Source organism: Scardinius erythrophthalmus, assembly GCF_964197995.2.
Source record: "Scardinius erythrophthalmus genome assembly, chromosome: 1".
Classification (NCBI taxonomy): domain Eukaryota; kingdom Metazoa; phylum Chordata; class Actinopteri; order Cypriniformes; family Leuciscidae; genus Scardinius; species Scardinius erythrophthalmus.
The window spans coordinates 7,327,582-7,345,926 of record NC_138221.1 but is presented as its reverse complement, the minus strand read 5'-3'; the positions used below and the strand labels follow the sequence as shown (position 1 = coordinate 7,345,926).

The following is an 18,345-nucleotide window of genomic DNA, read 5'->3' as shown; positions in this document are numbered from 1 at the left end:
CAATGGGAAGCTATAAACTAAGAGTCATCATAAATGAAGAGGACATACGGAAAGTGTCACTGGATGGAAAACCAGAAACGGTTGAGGAGCTTAAGATAAAGGTCAAAGAAAAATGCCAGCTGCAAGATGACTTCAATCTTATGTATGAAGACCCTGACTTTGGTTATTCCCTCTGCAACCTTAATGACATAGGAGACTTGCCAGCTACAAAAGCAACTGTGAAGGTCATTCCATTGGTGACACTGACACTGGTACCTGCTTCCACCACCACCGTGTCTGATGCCTCAAATGCCTCAGATGATACAGAGATTCTGTCAACATGCAGCTCATCGTTATCAACAAGACAAGAGCAATGGCCAGAGTTTTTCGACATTCCAAACTTCTCAGTTGATGTGGAATTTAGACTGAGACAGGCTAATCTTCAGTTTTTAAAAGACCAAACTTACCTTAATGTACCAAGAGACATGAAGCATGGAATTTTGGAGAAGCTTGCTGAAGCAATCTACAAATTTGATGCCTATCCTAACGAAGAAAGATGCCGTTCTGTAGCATTGGCGCTCATTAGCAAACATCCCTGCCTGAGGGAACCAGGCTCGCCAGATGGGTGTTCTGGCTTGAAAAATAGCTTAGCATACAAAATGGGGAATTATCGCACCAAACTGAGAAAAGCTGGATGTGCAGAGATTGTTATTAATCGGGGGAAAAAAGGCAACCCGGAAATGGCATCAAAAGGCCTCAAAAAAACAAAAAGGTTTGAGGTCAATTACTTGCCAGACCTCCCTGAGGGGCAGAATGAAGATAGATTAGAGGCTGAAAGAAAGCTTTTGGTTGAAGAAATGAAAAAACGGAACCCCTGTGGAACTGTCATTGGATCTAAGATGGACCAGACCTTCCCACTGCGGAGACAGGAGATTGTGGAGGCTGAACTTCCAGTGAAAACTCTGAAGGAGCGCTGGCCAGCTCTATTTACAGAGAGACAAGTACGTACTTATATTGATATGCTTTTTTTGTTTTATCCTATGACAAAGTGTGTATTTAGGTTTTAGGACTTGTAACCAAAGGTTTTCCAAAATTTCCACACTGGCTCAAGCCAGTCTACTCACTCACATTTTTTTCTGTGTCTTGTAGGTGTTTGCTGAGTTCAACCGGATAGCTACGACAAACTTGGAGAATAACTTTTTTGGTGCTGTTGACCGGTACACACCACGCTTTACCATGATCTTCAAGTCCAAGAAAGGAAGTGTTGGAGAGAAACTGGCTGAAATTGTGCAGCATATTGATTCAAGGGTCAGTCGACTGCAGACTTGTTAGTCTGTACTGTTCTTTGCACTGTTAAGCATAAATGGTGACACCTTTTTCATATACACTTTTAAAAATGGGTTTGTATTGTAACTTTTGAATGTTGCATAATCTTGACTTCTAGAAACCAGATGTGACAGCAGTGCGTACCCTTGTTCTCCAAGGCATTTCTGTTCTTCTTGGTGATGACCCCAGTAACTTCTACAACACCACCTTTGTAAGTTCTCACATCTTAAAGCAGCACATACTGTATATAACTGTGTGTTCAGAACAAAGATGGGCTACATGCTGTGACAGTTCAGTGTATGCCAGCAGGGTGATGCTACCAGCCTAGCTCCTGTGAAATCAGAGAAATACAGCTTTTGCATATTTAAGATTCAGTTGAGATAAAAAAACAACACAACCCCCCGCCCATTCATGTCACAGGGTTGCACTGCTGAGTGCAACAATGCTAAGCCCACTTGTAATGCTGCAATTGTGGGTTCTGCACAAAAGGTATAACCTTTTTCTCCCTCACATACACTAGCTGTAACAGCAATAACATCTGAATGAATTGTATATTAGGACAGACATCAGAGTTTAATTTCATTCATGTTCTTAAAGGGATAGTTCACTTTGAAATTAATTTTTTATATGTTTTAGCTTACCTCGAGGGCATCCAAGATGTTGGTGTCTTTGTTTCCGCAGTAGTTTCAATTTTGATATTTTTAGGTCAAACCGTTCTTGTCTGGTTCTGGTCTGTGGTCACTGTCTCAAACCCCAAGCACAGAGTCCAAATCAAAACAATTCCCCATCGTCCAAATGAAACAATTCCCCATCATAAGTACACATTGATGGCCTAAGACACGAAACGAGCGGTTTGTGTGAGAAAACGAACAGTATTTATATCGTTTTTAGCTCTTGAAAACAGCACACGTCCAAATGATCTGACAGCGCGGGCGGGTATAGATGTATACTTAGATGATGCCTTGGCTACGGTTTCGTTCCAATGAACTGCAGTAGCGAAGGCGACATCTAGTGTATACATCTATACCCGCATAGATGTATACACTAGATGTCGCTTGGCTACGGTTTCGTTCCAATGAACTGCAGTAGCCAAGGCGACATCTAAGTATACATCTATACCCGCCCGCGCCGTCAGATCATTTGGACGGTGTGCTGTTTTCAAGAGCTAAAAACGATATAAATACTGTTCTTTTTCTTACACAAACCGCTCGTTTCGTGTCTTAGGCCATCAATGTGTACTTATGATGGGGAATTGTTTCATTTGGACGATGGGGAATTGTTTTAATTTGGACTCTGTGCTTGGGGTTTGAGACAGTGACCACAGACCTGCATTATATGACTGACAGACAAGAACGGTTTGACCTAAAAATATCAAAATTGAAACTACTGCGGAAACAAAGACACCTACATCTTGGATGCCCTCGAGGTAAGCTAAAACATATCAAAAATTAATATCAAAGTGAACTATCCCTTTAAGCTGGGTGTACAGTGAAAACTTAAATAAAAATAGGCTGGAGGGAAGTGTTGGCAGGACAGATGACTTGATGACAATTGATAATGCCTATCAACATTTACCTGTTGTAATGTTGTTTTTCTTTGGTTGTATACAGGATTGTGACAGTAATGATGCCTGGGACCAGGTATCTGTTGGGTTGCTGACTGTCTTCAGTGAAGATGCGCCTCACTCTCCAAATCATCTCCATCTTGACCCAATGTCTACTGCCATCATTATTGAAGGAGGTATAGTAATGGACAATATCCAGAACCTACCTCAAGCACTTTGCCTCTTGTTTGGGCTGTCCTATGCGCTACACTTGGACTACCCTAAAGCTATGAAAAACACATTCAACTTCATTCAACGAGTGATGCTTGGCCTGGGAGAGAACAAACTCCCCCCCAAACTTCAAACTCTTAAAAATCAACTGTTGAGTTAGAAGGGTAAAAATCAAGAGTGACATTTGGCAATCTCATTTGTTCATGAAAGTGGGTCCAGTTGTAGGGCTGAAACGATTAGTCGACATTGTCGACAACGTCGACAATAAAAAATTGTCGACAAATATCTTTGTTGTCGAGTAGTCGTTTGATCCCACGTGACCTAATGTAAGGGCCTGCAATATCGCGATTTGACCGCTACGGCGCTGTAGCGCTAGAGTGTAATGCAGCCGTTACAAAATGCTATTGCGGTAGAAGAAAACACAGCGCGAATTATGACGGAGTGCAAACGAATCCGAACTAGCAAGGTGTGTAAAGTTTCACAAAACTGCAAACCAAGAATGCTGTCGTATGCAATACATACAAGGCGGAACTTGCTTTTCACGGGAGCACAACATGCATGTTAAAACATTTAAAGAGGAAAAACACGGCACAAGACGAGCCAGTGAGAGGTGAATGTTCTCCAGCTGAAGCTAAATAACTAGAAGTAAATCTTTCTTTTTAGAGAATGCAATACTACTAATAATAGCAATAATATTAACAATAATAATATAATTACAGTAATGTGATGATTTATTTTTGCATAGAATAAAGCTTGATCGAGCTTAGGAGTCAGGGCTGTTTTTATTATTGTAGCTCTATTAGGTAACGTTATTACAGTATTATCCCTTGCCTGTATTTTGTTACATATTCATGAAGACTTACAAAAGGAGATGTTATGAAGAATATCATGTCAGTTAATTTTTTATACTGTAAATTAAAAGGGGAATGAGAATGTCTCTGTCAGCTCAGCTCAATTGTCATATCATTAAAAAAAAAAATATATATATATATTCTTATAATAATTGCAGTTTAAGTGTGTCTGTAATGCAGCTGATAATTTTTTTGTTTATTTTTTTTCTATTGAAAGAGAACAGAATATTTAACCAATGCTTAGAGAGCATTTGTGTGTGATTTGAGTTGGACAGAAATCTGAAAACTTAAAGAGAATGACCTGTTTAGTTGCTCAAAGTTCATTAAACCAACCATTTCAAAAGCTGAAGTGATTTTCTTTTTTCATATTATAGTTAGAATGTATAACTCAGTGTTTTAACTAATTGAAAAGGCTGAATAATCGTTCCAAACGTACTGATTAGTCGGCAAAATAATCGATGAATAGTCGATTAATCGTTCTAATAATCGTTAGATTAATCGATTATCAAAATAATCGTTTGTTGCAGCCCTATCCAGTTGCTTTTAATTGTTAACTATATTAAGGCACTTCTTTCATATTGTTTTATATCAGCCACTGGGTTCATCAGCAAGTTACATTTAGAGGCTGCAGTTCATTCATACATGTGAGATCTGTGTCCATAGTCATTACTCTGTCATTTTTGTACACAAACTGAATGTCACTTGTATGTCAGCAGTTGATTCTTTACCAAGTTTGGTCTTTAAACTTTGTTAATACAAAAGTAAAGCAGTTGTTCAGGATTATGTTAAATTAAAGGTCAGGGATGGAATTGTTTTTCTACAAATTACAATTTTATGTACTGTATATTACTGGGAGATTACTGAAAAACAATTCTGGTACCGTTGTACATGTGCAGATAGTCAAACATTCCGTTGGCCGTTCCGTTGTTCACACCGCTGGGTATTGCTTTCACTCTGTACTTTGAAGAATGTTTTTAATTTAATATTTTATGGCAGTGTAATAAGCGTGTGTGCGCGTTCTGGTTCTGTAAGAAGACATATTCTGGGGTTGGTGCTAATACCTTGACATTGATCATTTTAGTCTGAATTTTGTCTTCAAGTGGTACTGATCACTTATAGTAATGACTAACATTTTAATCTCTTCGAAACCAATTAGTATCTCTATCAGCTGTCTAAAGTACAAATTTAACTGGTTTCCCAGTAAACATCTATGTACTGGATACACTCATAAAAACAAGTATATTTCTCAAATTCATACTCCTACAAATAATCAGGTTAAAAAAAGTTAACTTATCCAAGCTAAGAACTCAAAATTGTTAAATCCTGTGCCAAAATTTTATTGATTGAAATTAGGTTTATCTGGACCAATAAGATGATAAAATACAATCAGAATAAAATTACAAATGTCAAGGTAATGCATATCAGATTCAAAAAGTTTTAGGACTTTGATTTTAACATTGGAAGCTAAATACCAGTTGTTAAGATTCAAAGAATAAACCTCTTTTTCAACTATAATGTGGCTGTGTGTTAAATATTTCTATTTATACTTATTCTCTGGTACATTTTTGACAAGTGTATAGTGAGTTTGCAGAACAGAGTTAACATAGGTGAGCATTTGGTGTTTGAGATTGTTATTCTGAAGATATTCTCAATGTCAATTGATTACTGTAAATGTAAAAAGGTAAAATAAATGTTTGAAGAATCGGTTTACATGGTTTTAACAAGTAAATCAGAATTGCTCTTTAAGTAACTTAAAACAAGAAATTCTAAGTCACAGGAATTGTCACATTAGTTAGCCCAAATTAAATAATTGTGTTTAGAGTACACACAAAGTAAAGTTCACATGGCATTACTTAGTTGTTTGAAATAGTAATTCTGAGTAGTCTATACTAAGTCAGGAGTACATCTAAAGTAAATTGTCATGTACACCGCACAAATATATTTTAGTAACTACAACTTAAGAGTAAGTTTACCATACTAAACAAGGATTAGTTAATACAACACGCAATACCTATTCCACTGTACTTAGTTTTTTAAGTGCAATCGGTTTGCATGCTTTTTTTGAGTAAGCTGAACTAATCGGATTTTACAGTGTAATAGGGCCATTAGGGGAGGGTCTTTGTCTATCTCTGGTGTGAAAAGCTTACATATTAATGAGATGTCCACGCCTCTTGCATAAAGCTTTATCACACAAAACACGTTGTACAAATTTTAAATCAATATATTGTCTTATCTGAATGAGCAGTCAGGGTGATTTTCACATAGTTTTGGAGCAAATATTCTAGGCTATGTCATTCAATTTTCAAAAGTCTTATGAAGAAATAATCAGTATGGGTTTCATGGCTTTATTTCAGTGACAATTGTTTTTTTTTTTTTCACAAACCACAAATGTTATTATCTCAAAACTACAAACTTTTATATACTTGCTGCTGATATATTATTGTAGCAGAGTTTGTGCTGAATTAGGGATGGCGAAAACTAAACATTTTCTTGACCGACCACCGAGGCTCATTAGCCGGTTGAAACCGGTTAACCGATTAGTTTAAAATATGCTACGCACTATTTGAAATAACAGCCATTTCGAGCCGCGCCTGCAATTTCGCAACTCTGTCGCATCTCTCTGCCTCCCGCTCACACACACACTGCCCGGAGCCGCCCTTCCACTTGAGTCATGAGTCCCGCAAATGCGGCACCGACTCCGCCGAGGAGTTGTGTGTAATCGGAGAACAAATGGCTCCTTAGTTTCGAAATGGTTTTGGGTATAAAATGATCACGTTGAAAATAAAGGCGCTTGTCTAGCGTTAGAAGCCGCGGCTCATTTAAGAAAATGACAGCTCCTAAGAGACGCCACTTTAGTTTGAGGTAGTCAGGGTTTTTCCTGGGTCAAAATTGGTCTTCGGTGGTTGGTGGCTGACCGTCATGGTCATCCACACACAGCAAAGAGTACCCTAGTACCCACATGATCCGCAAGCCCAATATTGACAATAAATGTTACATTTAAAATAAATACAAAGAAACAGGTTGTGATTTTTTTCTTATCCTATTTATTCATAAAAAAATGATCACTGTCAGGCTAGTAAAAGAAAGCGATTACAACTTATTTTATATCTATACCTTGATGTTTGTTTCTTTTGTTCCTCGTTGTTAATATTTGGTTGTTCATTCTTTTTATTTAATTTTTTGGGGGGGCCATCATAGGGGTGGGCGATATGTCAAAAATATCATATCACAAATTTTTTTTTTTCAGGAAAATCACGATTCACGATTTTATCACGATTCTTTTTATATTTTGTTTTTACTATTTTGTGACTGAGCATTACAGCCAAACTAATGTCCATATTTTAAAAAACAAAGCCTTAGGTAACAACAAAAAAACAAAATGGCAGACAGGGGCAAAGATAAAAATATTTGTCATTATTTTCTTTGTTATTAAATATTAATATCAAAGATACACATTACACATACACAACTTAATATACAAATTAAATAAACAGTGCTTTATGTTTTCAGCTACAGTAGGTGTATTTAACAGTAGCATTGAAGAAAGTAATTAAATTAACAAATATGAAAATAAAACAAAACATAGATTTCACTGTATAAATTATGCATTGATACTTATTAAAGCTACTTAAAGTTATCAGTCAAGAGCAGTGAGTGATTTTCTCTTTGCATTTTGTTGTTTTATTAACATTAAAGGAATAGTTCTCCTAAAAATTCAAATTGTCATAATTTACTCATTCGAGTTTGAAACAACTTGAGAAAGTTTGTTTCTTCTGTTAAAAATAGAAGTTATTTGGAAGAATGTGGGTAACCAAACAGTTGATGTACCCCAGTGACTTCCATAGTATATTTTTCTCCTATGGAAGTCAATGGGGACCAGCTACTGTTTAGCCACATTCTTCAAAATATTAATATTAGAAAAATATTAGAAAATATTAGAAGGAAATTAATACAGGTTTGGAACAAGACAACATTAGAGTGAGAAATTGGGAATCCTGGCTGTTATGACATCACGAAAGATTTGTCAACACACACAAAAACACTTCAATTTTTTTTTTTTTTTTTTTTGCGTTTATGTAAAGTTATGTCAGCTGCATGTGCGGAATGCTTGTCACAAGGACAAATGGTTTTGGGTACAAAATGATCGCGTTGAAAATAAAGGTGCTTGTCTAGCGCTAGAAGCCGCGGCTCATTTAAGAAAATGACAGCTCCGAAGAGACGCCACTTTAGTTTGAGGTAGTGCTAAGTTAACAATAATAAAGAAAGATGATCATCATCATCCCCTTATCTGCTACCATTGATGATCCTTCCTCAAATGTAGATGTAATGTATTTCCAAATTTGCACGCTTCACCCTGTCGTCTGCCCTGGCTCTAACCTCCAGTGTTTTGTAGCCTTTATTTTTCGCAAACTTTGTGAGCGCGCGCTGCGAACCCAAACACGGTGACCGCGCGAAAAATGTTTTTATTGGTTTATTACGTACAAACAGGCGAGTTATGAAAAATTGAGTGTGAGGGATACTTTGTTCAATTCACACGAAAAGATCTTGGAATTAGATGGCTAACTGTAGTAGCGTTTAGTCCATTGTCTATAACAGCCAAATTTAGAGAGCACTTTTTTTTTTTTTTTTTTTTTTTTTTTACCGACTACTGACAACTTTGATCGGTTAACGTTGATACGGTCAATCATCGGTCAAACGGTCATCGGTTAACATCCCTATGCTGAATACAGTGTAATTAGACTTTAGCCATGAAAATGTCACAAGTAACAGAAAGCAGAAATGTCAGAGCATGTCAGAACACCTCCAGGGCCCAGAAAACAGCTCAGACCTCAGAGGGTTAAACAACATGGTTCCTTCTGTTTAAGTGTGTCTGTTTAAGCCTTCTGTGACACAAATGTCTCTCTGGAGAGCCACAAAGTTGCCATTTTGACAGTCCAAGCAGACGGTTGGGCGCCAGTGTGGACATGAACAGACTTGTTGTCTGAAAGAAGTGTTTGCGAGATCAGGGTTCCCTAATTTGAAAAGCAGCTGACCGGATGTCATTGTCATTGTTGCTTCAACGTTATAGCCTAATTTCCAAAAATAGTACTATGTTGTCAACTAGTGATAATCAGAATAACTTTTGAGGAATATGCAACATAATTTAGACAATTGTTTTTGTCATATGTATTATAATAACTGACAGACAGGTCACACAAATCCAATCAATAATCCTAGAAATATTATTACACTGAAACACTGAAATATGGCAATTCTGATATGTTCATATAGCCTACTCAAAACAGACGGGCCAACCTAACGCAGACAAGTTAGCTTACCATTTTTAGGTGATATGACATGTTTTTCGTCGAGCTTTGAAATGAAAATTGTTGCTTGAAAAATTTGCATTTGACTTTTTTCCCGTTTTCTATTTAAAGGTGCCGTAGAATGGATTATTTTATTATTTTATAATGTTTCCTGGGGTGCCCTTATAATGTTAGTATGTTTTTTAGATCAAAATTTGTTATAATTTAGAAATAAAAGGCATATTTCCTAGCCTGATTTCATCCATTGATTTGAACACTCTGTTTGAAGGGGTGTGTCTGCTGTGAGACTTCAGTGTTGTTGCCCACTGCTGTGATTGGCTGACATGCTTGCATATGAAATATCTGGCATTAAATGTAGAGCTATCTGGAAAACTTTTACTATTACAGCTTTTATACGTTTTTACTATTACAGCTATCGGGATTAACGAATCATGAGAAGTTTAAGTATTTAGATCTATTCCAGCATTGAGCAGATGACAGCCTGTTGATCGCGAGAATGAAGATCTTATCACTGCAACGCGATTTACTGATGCATAAACAGTGTTGAACGACTTTGAGAGAAAGATTATCTGTCTGAACTTGAACAATTACACATCAGAAATTCACATAACCCACTGTTCTCCAGAGGCTCGGATGAAGGAGCTAAAAAAATACCTTTGTGTTTATTTGTACATCCAAACACTGAGCAACTGCCATGCTTCGCTCGCTCGTTTGCAAGCCACGATGTCTCTCGAGGAAAAAACAATATCGCGCTGGATCTAGATAACACAGTGTAAATTATTGTTAATAAAATCACTACTTACCGCTTGCGGGAATATAACGTTGGTTGAAATTGCCCCCTTCGTCCGTTTGAGACGCCGAGAGAAGCCTGGCTGCTTGATATTGTTCCAGGTTAGAAAAACAGTCCGTGGTGAAATGGGCAGAACAAACTAACAACTTCGAATTAAACTGTAGCGGTATCCGATTATAGATAGATTATAGATAGATTATAGATAGATCTGCCATTTTCCCTATGATCCTCCTCCTGCTTGTTTCTTCACCTGCAGAACTTCTGATGATTCGGCTGCGCAGTTCCGCCTGGCACTGAGCATGGGCTGGCATATGCACATTTTTAGAGGCGTACATATTAATGATCCCAACTGTTGCGTCACAGTCGGTGTTATGTGGAGATTCGCCTGTTTTTCAGGGGTGTTTTTCAAAAACGAGATTTAAATAAGAAAGAGAAACTATGGTGTTTGAGACTCACTGTATGTCATGTCCATGTACTGAACTCTTGTTATTTAACTATGCCAAGATAAATTCAATTTCACATTCTAGGGCACCTTTAAAAAAAATGCTGCCACACTGCCGATGTCTTTGTTGACATGGTAGAAGAGGACTGACTATGAATTAAACGCTCTCACAATTAAATAAATAATATTCAGCAAACCTTCTAGTAGCCTACTTTCTTCAATCTGTCTCTCTTCTCCAGTGGGATGGGCTAATCCAAAAGAAGTGAAAACAAGGGGGTGTTCTGAAGACAGACTGTTACCTGGGAAACAGGGGTGCTCTGAAAACACCCCCATTAGCAATTAGTGCTTTCCACCTGATGAAATGAACGCGTCAACGCAGCAAAACTGATGAAATGAACACGGCAAAAAAATCTACCAATCAGAATTTTGGTCGAGCCAGAACATATCAACCAATTAATCGACTAATCGACTGGGAGATTACAGCCCTAGAGATGGGAAGTGTATGTATGGACTTATCTAACTCTGGGGGATACGGAGAATAAGCTAAAGTCTCAAAAAGTCGGCGTATTCCTTTAAAATAAAACTGCACATTGTAAAATCTGTACGTTGTCTATTTATTGTTAAAGAATTTGTCAGTAAAAAAAGTTAGTCTGGAGCCCTGCCCAGAACATTCGGTACCATTTCATAGTTGAACTGTTTATCTAAATGTGATGAAGGCTTGAATGTTTCTAACATGAATGTTCTTCAGCATCATGAATGAATGAAGAATAAACACCAACCTCTTTGTTCTTCAGGATCTTCAGTGTGTTTCATTCTGCAGGGTTCTGGATCACTCATGTTCTCACTGTCCTCTTTAATAAACTCAGTCTTTGCAGATTTCAGCTCTTCCTGATGCTCGTCTTCACTTGTAGCTGATGGGAATTTACAGCATTTATTGGAGAATTGCTGTGGGAGGAGCTTCACTGATGATGTAATTACAGTGGGGGGAGCTTCACTGATGATGAGATTGCAGTGGGAGGAGCTTTTCTGATGATGTATTCCAGCATGGGAGGAGCTTCACTGATGATGTGATTGCTGTGGGTGGAGCTTCACTGATGATGAGATTGCTGTGGGAGGAGCTTTTCTGATGATGTATTCCAGCGTGTGAGGAGCTGATCTGCCAAAATCAAAAATATAGATCATGTGTTTTAAAAAAAAAAAAATTACTACACTAAGAATTTATGTCTGTCTATCTATTTATTAGACATCCATCTATTTGTATTGCTAATCCTAACATTATTCTGCTTCTTCATTAAAATACAGAAATTAATATAAATAATTTAAATTTTTCCAAATATAAATAATGGTAAAAAAAAACAGTTAAAATCACAAATACAGAAATAAACGTGCATATAGTAGCCAACAAATCCCCTCAGTCTGCTGACACCAATGAAATGAGCTTTAAGTGTCAATTTACAGGAGATTTGAAGACATCAGCATAATAAATGAGGTGAAAACAGGAACTATAGTCATGAAATAAAGAGTGTTTTCAGCAGATCTGTTAATATTGATGAGCCTCAGACTATCAACACTCATTCAACAAGCCATTCAGGATCATCAGCAGATCATCTCACTTTATTCTGAGTGTTTGCTGTTAGAAACACATTATTTGAGTCAGGATACATGATAAAAGCCTGTAAAACTGCTATATTGAAAGACAATACTGTAATTTCTCACTATATGACATGGATAAAACATCAATAACACAAAAACAATCACTAATGACACTCATCTTCATCAACCACTACAGAGAAATAATATAGCAGCATAATATGTCCACATTAATCTAAATCTAGTTTGATTTTGACATTAATCAAGTACTTAGATCTATCATTAAAATAATATGCGCTGAAACTAACAATGATCATAAAACATTTAAAACTAAAGAGCATCACAAAGCAATATTGTTACAGAGTAAAACACTATTCATTTATTAACATTTACCCTAAGAGTTGATTTAATGTCTCACGTGGCTCATTATAGGCTCAACGTAAAGTAAGAGATCGATTCACATAATTCCCCTCACAGATCTCAAACTTTACCTCTTATCTCTTGACATTCAGTAACAGTTCTCACTCCAAACATCGAGACAATCACACAAACGAACACAACATCGCTCAGGTCTGAATGAACTCAACATATTCTCCTCATGCTCGCTGCTGCTGCACTAAATGTTTATTTCAGAAGGAAGACGCCAGAAAAGACGCACAAGTATCGCTGTGATCGATGAAAACAATACAGAAATGAGCCTGTCGCTTAATCAAACTGTATAAAGTGTGTGTGATGGTTGTGTAAATATGAGAAATACCGTGAACTGCTCTCCTCACCTCAGTCAGAAGACTCGACGCTGCGTCCCAATTCTGTACTATCCGCCCTAAATAGTCTCAGAAAATAGAATCAGTATCCCAGATCGTAGTATGTTGGTTTCAAAGATACCCGGATGGTCTACTATTTCCGGTCAGAATTCGAAGTGCAGATCGCGCGTTGGCCGAGGATTCGGTTAGAACTACAAACACGAGTGAAAAGTGCTAAAAACTACAGACATGGAGGACGCGCGAGTCTGGCGATTATGTGGAGATGTTTAGATAAAGGTTTTTTTTTTTTTTTTTTCTATCTATTCAACAATAGTCTTAAAAAAGAAAAAGAGAGAAGAAGAAAAAAGAAGAGGGCACAAAAAAGAAAAACATATTAAGGAAGAATATTAAACATGGCACAAATTCTGGATGTTTTCATTGCTTTCTTGTTAACAGAAGTTGAAATTGTATTTAAATACAACTTCAATTCTTCTTTGAAAAAGCTAAAGTGGGGTTTACTTTTCATATATTTAAATTTATGGATATGAAACTTTCCAATAATATTAAAGAAGGTTTATACAAAAAATTGCATTAATTAGACTCCCCAAAAATATGTCTATATGATAAAGAGAAGTTACAAAAAAACATTTTGGACAATCAGAGCATCAATATTATTCCAGAAAGACGGAGAAAAAGGACATTCCCAAAACAAATGATCAACAGTTTCAGAAGAGGCTTCACAAAAGGAGCAGGAAGTATCAATATCACTTCTAAATTTCTTTAAAAGGTATTTAACTGGATAAAATCTTTGAATAATTTTATAGGATATTTTATTTGTTAGAAAGAATTTCTGAGGAATTAACCTTGTCTTACACCACGCTTTAAAGAAAATCTAGGAGAAGTGCCATTATTATATTATAGACTTTCAGTGTGTGCTGGAGAGACTGTGTATATTCAGTGTTTATACAAGCATACACTCTCAGAAAAAAAGGTACATACCGTAAATCCTCTAATAGTGGCCGGGTCTCTAACATTGGCCGGTCTCGCTGTTGGCGGAGGTAAATAAAGGCCGGTCTCTAATAGTGGCCGGGGCTATTATTAGAACCAACGTTTTTCTGGGCAGGCCACAACATTATGCTTGTGATAGTAACATGCAAATACCACAGGGGGGCAGTGTTTGCTAATGAATCCAAGCCATAGCTATGGTAGCCTGGTCATGTCAATCACTTCGCTCTTGACTCGCACGTGAGAATTCAGTCACCGGTAGGCTAATGTTGTTTACCATGGCAGCTGCGGAGCCAAAGAGGATTTTTGGCGAAAATCTATTTTTTAACCCCCTGGGATCGACAATCGCACTGGCGCGATAGGCTCGCTTTTTTTCTTAAGTGCAAAAGAGTTTCAAAATACTCTGTTGACTTTGATCTCTTAATAGGGCTTGGGCGTCGTGACGTCATACTTGGCGTGGCGGCCATGTTGATGGCCTCTTTGCTACTCGGACTACTGCGCAGTATAGACGTATACTATAGTCGTGTCTCGTGTGTCTTAATTTGATTAATTAAAAATATATTCAACCATGGTAAACCGTTGCTGTATTGTGGGGTGTAACAGCGCAACACACAATCGCCATGGGGTAAAAAACTGAAAATGGATTAACTTTCCACCGTTTTCCTGCTTGGAGGCGCAACCACGGAGACCAAGTATCAGAGATTACAAAGAGTCGTCGGCTCGCTTGGATCGCGGCTGTAAGACGACCAAACATAACATTCCACAGTATCCCGATGTCGATGAGAGTGTGTTCCCTGCATTTTCATTCTGGTAAGTTAAAGATGCTGTAAGATTTTCTTTTTATACATTGTTTCTTTCCTTCAACCGCGACACCACATACATACACATGAATGCGCGCGCACACAAACATAACACAACATTATGGTTCTAACGTTACATGTTTTCAACACTTCTGCTACGGGATGATAATTTTGATTGTGTTACCAGGAAAACCAGCAAATGAAATGTATAACTCGAATCCGGATTGGGCACCATCTCTAAACCTGAGCCACTCTGAGATGAAGGCCACAAAGACTGCACGCTATGAGAGACAGGAAACGAGAAAACGGCAAAGGACTGACAGTACACCTGCGATGGATGAGACAGTTATTGATGACCTTGTTCCACCAGGTAAGCCTTACAGAGCCAGCAGATACACGACCTTATATTGTTTTTGTTGCAGCTGCATGTGGAACATTTAGCTAAAAAACTCCTTATCTGATCCACAGTGGAGACACCAGCCCCAGTAGAGGATGGAGCTGACCAGAGACTGCTGACAGAATGTGACTTCTGTCAGCATCGGCGCAATGAAATCGCCCGGCTGCAGGAAGAGAACAGGGCCCTGAAATGTGAGCTTGGCCAGAGAAAAATGGATGAACATTTCCTGAAGGATGACAATGTCAAAGTGAAGTACTACACTGGACTTCCACACCTCGAAGTTGTCATGGGTCTTCTAGCCTGTGTTGGACCGTACGTGACACAGAGTAGTAAAGTACTGTCACCTTTTCAGATGCTTTTCCTGACTCTCATGCGCCTTAGACTAAATTTACCAATACAACACATTGCCCACATCTTTTGTGTAGACAGAAAAACTGTTTCCAAAACCTTCAGTAACATCATAAATGTTTTGCATGCGCGCACCAGCCCTTTGATTAACTGGCCAGGGCTGCGTTTCCCAAAAGCATCGTAAGCCTAAGTTGATCGTAAAAACGATCGTACGACTGATCTTAATATTATAGTCTGTTTCCCAAAAGCATCGTAGCTTAAGTAGCACTTAAAAATCTTCGTAGATCTACGAGTGCTCTGGAGTAATCGTACATCCCCAAGTGCATCGTAAGAAGACAGATTTATGAGGACACCTGCAGGACAACCGGCAGATTACACCTTTAACTTTATTCAAACGCAATGTGATTATAATAGGCTATAAGGTTGTGATTGTACTTTATTGTACACTTTATTACTGTTTTTTTGTTATTGTTGTTGGTTAAATAATGTATAAATAAAATAATTAAAAAGGTCAGAAAACAAAACAAAAAAATAGAAATAATTTAATCTAATAATTTTAATCAAAATTAATGTAATGAACAAAAAAATAAATTAAAAAATCTTTTAAATCTGTTAAAAATTACATCTTTGTTTCACTCTATCTCCTCTCAAAGGACATTAATTTCATCTTTTTGAAAGGTATCTTTTCGTTTTTTTTCGTTTTTTTTTTTTTTTTGTTCAGCCATTTTGTCAGTGCCTCCGCCTGTAGGTGCTTTATATAGACTTGTCTTGATTGCTAATCCACAACAGATGACAATTATTAGGTTAAACGTTCAGAATACGATTCCATATAAGGTTATGTTTCAGCACTTCAGGAATGGACAGCGACTCTTAAGTAGCACGTAGAGCGCGTTCTCGCGCGTTCATGTTAAGTGCATTTTTGGGAAACGCTCGTGGAATTGCTGCGAGCGTTCGTAACGTTGCACGTAGAAAGCGCTCTTAAGAGCTAAGATACATCGTTATCGGGAAACCCGGCCCAGGGCGAGATGCGTTGCATGCAACTATGCCCCATCAGTTTGTGGAGGCCTTTGGGAAGGGTGTTGCCGTTATTCTGGACTGTTTCGAAATATTCATACAGAGACCATCAAATCTTAAAGCTCAAGCTCAGTCATATTCCCACTACAAACACAACACAACTATGAAGTACCTTATTGGTATTACACCACAGGGCTCAATTTAATTCATTTCAAAGGGATGGGGGGGGGGGGCGCATCAGTGATAAGCACATAACTGATAACTGTGGGATTCTGGACAAACTGTTACCTGGGAATTTGGTGTTGGCTGATCGTGGCTTTGACATACAGGACAGTGTGGGACTTATGTGTGCCGAGGTAAAGATCCCTGCTTTCACAAAAGGACGCTGTCAGCTTGATGCAAGAGATGTGGAGAGCACAAGAAAAATTGCCCACCTCCGAATTCATGTGGAAAGGGTGATTGGAACCGTCCGCAACAAGTACACTATTTTGTCGGGTAAAGTACCAATCCACATGGTGTTGCCATGCAAGGATGAAGACATGACATTCCTCGATGAGATTGTGTCTGTATGTTGTGCTCTGACAAACATGAGCCCTAGTGTTGTGCTGAAATAAATGTGCATTAAATACAGCCATAAGTGTCTGTTGCATCCATACCCACAATCTTCACAATAAACACTTAAATGCATGTGTCTTATAAACAAGAAGCAATAACAGTATGATGTGCAAAAGCAAGAAATGTCACACAATCAGATGTTTTTCAGTGTTTATTTGCAAGTAGTGCAACCTGAGAACACAGAACGGTGCAGTGAGGTAGGAATGCTTCAAGGCAAAAGGTTACAAATAAAAAATGGACACAGAAAATGGAGTGCAATTTCTTATATAACAATAAATACACAATTTTTATAAATTCTTTCAATACTATAAATAAATAGGTATCTATAAAATAACAACAATGGACACATTGAAAATGGAGGTAGTGCAAATTATAAATATAGTAATAATAATGCAATAACGGATACAAATAAAAATGGAGGTAGTGCAATTTCTTATGTAATAATAATAATAATAAATACACTTTTCTTATAATTTCTTTCCATGCTATAAATAAATAGGTATCTATACAATATATATTATATGTATATATAATATACAATATATGTCTTTGGACAGCTGTGTGACTACAGACATGCATCACAAAACCAGGAGTCACACAGCTGCAGCGGTTGCATCAAGTCCAACACAGGAAAGGTGGAACCACTGCGTTGCACAGTTCTTGTTGTCACACGCAACCATGTCATCCAGTTCCTCAGGCCCTTGGCACACGCACCACATATTCTCTTTATTTTCTGTGGTCCTCTTCCTTGCTCTCTTTTGCCCTCTTACTTGTGGGACTGTTGAAGTGTTACGAGATTTTACAGCCGTAACTCTTGAGGGCTGCGGTGTGGAGGCATCTTGTGTGTAGTGGTGGCAAATGAGCTCAGGGAGGGAAACCTTCAGGAAAAATTCCTGTGCCTTCTGCAGACATGACTCCCAGAACCTGACATCTGGCATGAGTCGGACAACAACGAGATCTTTCTGTGTCCACACTACAAAGTCACAGTATTTGGACTCAGTCACAAAGATCTGTGTCTGCACCTGTGTGTAGTATCTGTGGCCTCGTTTAAGTTGAAATGTGTTGTCCACAAGTTGGAGACAGAAGTCCCTGTCACCATCACAAGCCTCCTGGACAGTGGTATTCTTGTGCTTTGATGGACACTTTATTTCCAGGCAGCCTTTCCCACAGCAGATACAGTGAAGTAATCCATCGGGTGAAGCGCCTACTTGTGGAAACCCAGGGTTGATGCAGAATCCAGACAGCTCAATTTTCAGGTCAGTGTGGTGTGGTGCTTGTTTGGCCTGATAAGCACTCCTTGCAGTCTCCTCATGCTCAATTCCCCATCTTGTGTCTTGTGTAGTTAACAGTGATGTTGGGTAGCAC

At 38.0% G+C, this 18,345-nt stretch overlaps 1 protein-coding gene across 1 annotated transcript in view; it reads right to left on the bottom strand.

The window, feature by feature from the left end:
- LOC308700469 (uncharacterized protein) overlaps positions 1-12,957 on the bottom strand; it is a 44,671-nt gene extending 31,714 nt beyond the window's left edge. The window contains exons 1-2 of the mRNA XM_081382103.1: positions 12,835-12,957; positions 11,248-11,624 (exon numbers count right to left, since the gene is read on the bottom strand). Coding sequence (XP_081238229.1) covers positions 11,248-11,305 — 58 coding nt within the window. The 5' untranslated portion in view covers positions 11,306-11,624; positions 12,835-12,957. The remainder of the gene's footprint in view (positions 1-11,247; positions 11,625-12,834) is intronic.
- Positions 12,958-18,345: the final 5,388 nt, after the last annotated feature.